This window comes from Boleophthalmus pectinirostris, unplaced genomic scaffold (genome assembly GCF_026225935.1).
Source record: "Boleophthalmus pectinirostris isolate CB_2022bp ecotype Guang Dong unplaced genomic scaffold, ASM2622593v1 HiC_scaffold_23, whole genome shotgun sequence".
Classification (NCBI taxonomy): domain Eukaryota; kingdom Metazoa; phylum Chordata; class Actinopteri; order Gobiiformes; family Gobiidae; genus Boleophthalmus; species Boleophthalmus pectinirostris.
The window spans coordinates 31955653-31961652 of record NW_026571207.1 but is presented as its reverse complement, the minus strand read 5'-3'; the positions used below and the strand labels follow the sequence as shown (position 1 = coordinate 31961652).

General features: G+C 40.9%; 1 protein-coding gene across 1 annotated transcript in view; it reads left to right on the top strand.

The window, feature by feature from the left end:
* Nucleotides 1–323: 323 nt before the first annotated feature.
* LOC110157711 (filamin-B) overlaps nt 324–6000 on the top strand; it is a 115378-nt gene continuing 109701 nt past the window's right edge. The window contains 1 exon segment of the mRNA XM_055159537.1: nt 324–929. Coding sequence (XP_055015512.1) covers nt 638–929 — 292 coding nt within the window. The 5' untranslated portion in view covers nt 324–637.

Genomic DNA, 6000 nt, shown 5'->3' with positions numbered 1-6000 from the left:
GTTTTATTTTTACACTTATTCAGTATAAAAGTCAAATAGATAACATGGCAAAATTTGGAACCCATATCAATAGTGTAAAATTATACAAAATTCAAACTCCATATAAGCTATCTGTTGTGTTTGTGTTTTTTTTTATCAGAAGATTAATTAGAGGTAAAAACTGCTTAATCACAATGATGTGTTCATAAATATAAACAAGACTCTTATGTGGGTAATTTAATATGTGTTTAATATTTTGATTGTGTACAAAAGTAGATTATAATATACGTCGCAACCTGGCAAAACTTGGAACACATTTAAATAGTGTAAGTGTGTATACAAATCTCTGAAATCGCTCAAATTGAAAATCAGACCATTGTACTGCGGGTTGTCTGTGTGACCAACAGGTGGCGTCCAGCCCACCGCCACTGCGTTCAGGTGCCGTCCTACTTTACCTGAAGCCAAAACTTCCCCAGGTTCCGTGAAGGCAGCAGGAGGGCAGAGTTTGTGGAGTTTGACCGAGTCCTTTCAAAGCAACCAACACGACACACACGCAACACAAAGAGCAGCGAGAAGGGACCCAGCCCAGGGAGGAACCGTTGGAACCGAAAATCCCCGAACAGGAACCGACAGCGGCTGTAACCGAACCACCCGAACCATGCCCGCCACAGAGAAGGACCTGGCCGAGGACGCGCCGTGGAAGAAGATCCAACAGAACACGTTCACGCGCTGGATCAACGAGCACCTGAAATGCGTGAACAAGCGCGTGGCCGACCTGCAGCTGGACCTCGGGGACGGACTGCGGCTCGTGGCTCTGCTCGAGGTCCTGAGCCAAAAGAAAATGTACCGCAAATACCACGCGCGCCCCACGTTCAGGCAGATGAAGCTGGAGAACGTGTCCGTGGCGCTGGAGTTTCTGGAGCGAGAAAATATCAAGCTGGTGTCGATAGGTCAGTCCCGTTCATTCATATTTTAAAAATTATGGGGGTAAACTTGTGCGTAAACGTGCGTAAAAGTGCGTAAACGCGTACAGATTGCATGCAAACTTGAAATGGTACGAAATTTTCCTGGCTTCATCCTTGACTGCGTTTACTTTTGCAAAATCACTACATCCAAAAGTGGTTCTAAACTGGAATTAAATGTTGAACTAAACCAGAACTAGAACAGGGCCCAACCGAATCGAATCTAACAGGACCAAATGTGAACGCGACCCAGAGACCGCTTCGTTGGTCCTGGACTAGGGTCAGGTGGAAGTAACGCCCAGATTTGATGCTGCTGCTGAGTGACTAACGCATTGTTTAATCCTGGTCGAATCCTGGTTGAATCCTGGTCTAATCCTGGTCTAATCCTGGTCGAGTCCAGGTTTAGTCCTGATTTAATCCAATGTGATTTCCTCTAAGAAGTTATATCTGTGTGGGTGAATTAAAACACTCCCAAGTTCGATTCTTAGGAGTCCCCATAGGTCCGAAATAGACTGCGTGCGTTTTAATGAAGACTAAGATAATTGTTTTTGAGTTTTACTGAAAAAATTACTGTTCTTTTGCATCTTTATTAACCAGAAAATACAAATATTTACTTTATCAGCCAGTAGCTTTTCAGGTAGGAGAAGGATGTGGGAGTCGTAACTTTGACTTAAGAAAAACAACAACACAAGATAAGATATGAGATGAAAATTGAGATACAAAACAAAATGATCCTTATGTTTCAGAGACCATTTGTTTCGTGCGGACTGAACAGCGAGAAGAGTTGAAATTACTCTAAATTGTTTAAATAAAGCCTACGTGATTTAAACAAATTGAGTGTGGAGTTACTGACCACACATGGAAGCGTAACTTGTTTCACAGAGGCAGGTCATTTTAAGGTGCTCATTGTTGCTTTTAATATAATTTTGTCTGAAATATTCCATAGTAGGACATTAATAATAATAAATAATAATATATCTATCACGCGTTTATCCATTTACGAGTCAGAAAATACGTATTCTTACTCCCCACACCTGTAACTTTGTCTGGTGATCCCGTTCCAATCGCCAAGGAAGTAGACAGTGTTGGGAAGGTTACTTTTAAAATGTAATCCCCTACAGATTACAGATTACATACCCCAAAATGTAGTTTGTAACGCAATCCATTATATTACTTAAAGTGAGTAACGTAGTCTGAATACTTTGGATTACTTAGTATTGTCATGTTTTTTAAAAATACATGAATGTAGCAACCACATCCTGAAAATTCTTTGTTTTCTTTGTTCTCTTCAAATTGGCCCTGGTTTAGTCCTGGTTTAGTCCTGGTTTAGTCCTGGTTTAGTCCTGGTTTAGTCCTGGTTTAGTCCTGGTTTTAGTCCTGGGTTTAGACCTGGTTTAGACCTGGTTTAGACCTGGTTTAGACCTGGTTTAGACTTGGTTTAGACCTGGTTTAGACCTGGTTTAGACCTGGTTTAGTACTGGTTTAGTCCTGGTTTAGTGCTGGTTTTAGTGCTGGTTTTAGTTCTGGGTTTAGTCCTGGGTTTAGACCTGGTTTAGACCTGGTTTAGCCCAAAATCTGAAAACAGGAAAATAACCGCCCTGTAATCCATTTATTTCAACAAAGTAAATGTAATCCAATTACCACTCACTGAAACAGTAACTGTAACTGAATACAGTTACTCATAATTTGTACTCTGATTACGTAACACCGATACATGTAATCTGTTACTCCCCAACACTGGAAGTAGATGGGTTTAATGCCATACTGTGGAACATCCCAAGCAAAGCAGTAACTTCTCTATTGAGGCGAGCAGGTGGCGGACACTCCAGTACGCCCCTAGTTGCGGGTACACTTAACACATTTTAATATGAAACAAAAACAATAACAAAAACTGATGCCTTATGAAATCACTCCTTTAAATTTTTGTGGCTGGTTTGTGGTTTACTGTGTCCTTTTTATTTTTATTTTTTTATGTCCATATTGTTGCTATGGTAAATGTTTAAGTTGTACTGTGACTTGTGTTGATACTTTGCATCTGATATCATCAAAAATCCCTGGAGTTGTGATGCTAACTGTAAGCACTGGTCTGTCTGAGGCATTTTTTAAAACACGATTCAAACCGGATCTCTATTTTTACACAATCTCACCACTAAGAACTGACTTAGTTGGAATTACACAGTTGAGATGATTCGCGCTGTTAAGCAAATAAAATTACAGTCGCAAGCTGTTTAGCATTAACCCACAGTTTTTACATCAGTCACTCTCACCTTTTTGTTGAAAATCAAACTCCTAAATATCGTATTGATCACAAGTTTTGTATTCTTTAAGTTTTTTGTTTTTTTTACACATGATCTTAAAACTTACTTGGTCGTGTTTGCTAATATGTGCATTGTGTCGCCATGGTAACATGTTGAGCACCCTCAGGAGGATATCACCGCAAGTATCGTATCTGTAATCACTTTTTTTTTTTTTTCTTCTTAATTTAATCAACACCTCAAAATCCTACGTACCGTGAAATGACTAGTGTCTGTAAAGCCCTATTCAAACAAACGCATCGCCTCAGACACGTCGTTCCCGTAGCCCATCATTATTTTGTTCCCCTGAATGCCCCATGGTTGCGTTTGAGTCTCATGGTTCGTGTTTGAGCAGTGAGCGATTGCGTAGGTGAGTGAGTGCGTACCTGTTTGGAGCAGAGCCAGAGACATGGGCTGGGTCTGAACCTTGTGTTATCAACAGGATCACACAAGACGCACAGGAAATGGCAAAGGGAGTTTCACTGTGTGGAAATGTATTGATTTAGCAAATGATTTTATGACAAGGATTGAGCAATATGTCAATCTGTCAGCATTAAAGGCGTTGTACCTGATTTTTTTCCTGTCTTTAAAGATCCTGTGTTGCGTAAAACTGACTCTTGTGAGATTTAAGACGTGTTATAATGTTGTTGCCTTCTCAAAAACAGACCTGGAGTTGTGTTTTGTTTCATTCACACACGAGTAATCCTTTATTATTAGTCTGGCTACATGTCTCAAGGTCAGAATGCTCTCTTCCACCTTGTGATGTCATAAAGCAGCTACCTTTTTTACCTTTAGTTCAGTAGAGATTAGCAATTCCAGGGCTGATAAAATGTAATAAACATAAATAAAATACAAAGTGGGAAAGATGTGAAAGTTGATTCTTATTTTGCGTTTACAATATATTAGTGTAACAATAACTTAAAACAGTTATTGTCGTTCTCATTATTCTCATCAGAAACCATTTATTTTTCACTCCTGCTTTGGTGCTGTTCTAGTCCTGCTGTAGTCCTGCTGTAGTCCTGCTGTAGTCCTGCTGTAGTCTGCTGTAGTCCTGTTGTAGTCCTGCTGTAGTCCTGCTGTAGTCCTGCTGTAGTCCTGCTGTAGTCCTGCTGTAGTCCTATTTTAGCCCTGCTGCAGTCCTGGTTTGGTCCTAGTTTAGTCCTGGTGTAGTCCTGGTGTAGTCCTGCTGTAGTCCTGGTTTAGTTCCTGTAGTCTGCTGTAGTCCTGCTGTAGTCCTGTTGTAGTCCTGGTGTAGTCCTGGTGTAGTCCTGGTTTAGTTCTGCTGTAGTCCTGGTATAGTCCTGTTGTAGTCCTGCTGTAGTCCTGGTTTAGTCCTGCTGTAATCCTGTTGTAGCCCTGCTATAGTCCTGATATAGTCCTGGTATAGTCCTGCTGTACTCCTGTTGTAGTCCTGTTGTAATCATTTTGTAGTCCTGTTGTAGTCCTGTTGTAATCCTATTGTAGTCCTGCTGTAGTTTTGCTGTAGTCCTGCTGTAGTCCTGGTTTAATCCTGGTTTAGTCCTGCTGTAGTCCTGTTTAATCCTGGTTTAGTCCTGCTGTAGTCCTGGTTTAATCCTGGTTTAGTCCTGCTGTAGCCCTGTTGTAGTCCTGCTGTAGTCCTGGTTTAATCCTGGTTTAGTCCTGCTGTAGTCCTGGTTTAATCCTGGTTTAGTCCTGCTGTAGCCCTGTTGTAGTCCTGCTGTAGTCTTGCTGTAGTCTGTTTAATCTGGTTTAGTCCTGCTGTAGCCCTGTTGTAGTCCTGCTGTAGTCCTGCTTTAGTCCTGTTAGTCCTGCTGTAGTCCTGCTGTAGTCCTGGTTTAATCCTGGTTTAATCCTGGTTTAATCCTGGTTTAGTCCTGCTGTAGTCCTGCTGTAGCCCTGTTGTAGTCCTGCTGTAGTCCTGTTGTAGTCTTGCTGTAGTTTGCTGTAGTCCTGTTTAGTCCTGCTGTAGTCCTGCTGTAGTCCTGCTGTAGTCCTGGTTTAATCCTGCTGTAGTCCTGCTTGGTTCTCTTGGTTTATTGACCCTGTAATCACCCTGCCCGGGGCACACTTTTACTCTCTTTATCTACTTTCATTATTTACTTATACTTTGCCCCGACAATAAATAATAAATATCATGATGTAATTTATTATACTCGAGTACATAATCTGCTTCAATATGCAGGGTTTGTGATGAGGAAACTACATAATAACATAGAAAATAACATAATATAGGACCTTTAAACTATTTCTTCTAGATGATAAAATATTCAAATTATATTGTAGCTTTATCTGGTGTATTTATTATTGAAATTTCTCTTAATTTGACCCCAGTTTGACCTCATCTGTACCTGTCTTGTTTTGTCAAAGGACAATATACCCTCAAGTGCAGTTGTCTCGTATAAGCCCCGCCCTCTCCAACGTAAACAAACCACTGATCTTTATTGACACAGACCTGACAGCAGCTTCCTGTTTCTCTCTTTCACTCTGGGAAAATGAAAAATTGGTTAAAGATTCTCTGTGTAACTTTTCTGCTAGGGCGTAGGCTGTCTGCGTGTCTCCATGGAGATGTTACTGCCTTGCCTGGAGTGCTCCACAGTATGGCTTTAATCATTCATCATCTTGCATTTATTCAGCTATGGCGTTTTTATTGCTAAAAACCTTGAATAACATGTGTTCTTACTGCGGGGTCGCCTCTCCACAGACCCTGTTGTGGCGGACACTCCAAAGTTGCACAATGTACTTTTAATTGCTGACATGAAAAAGCAGCATTTTTGTTTGTCATC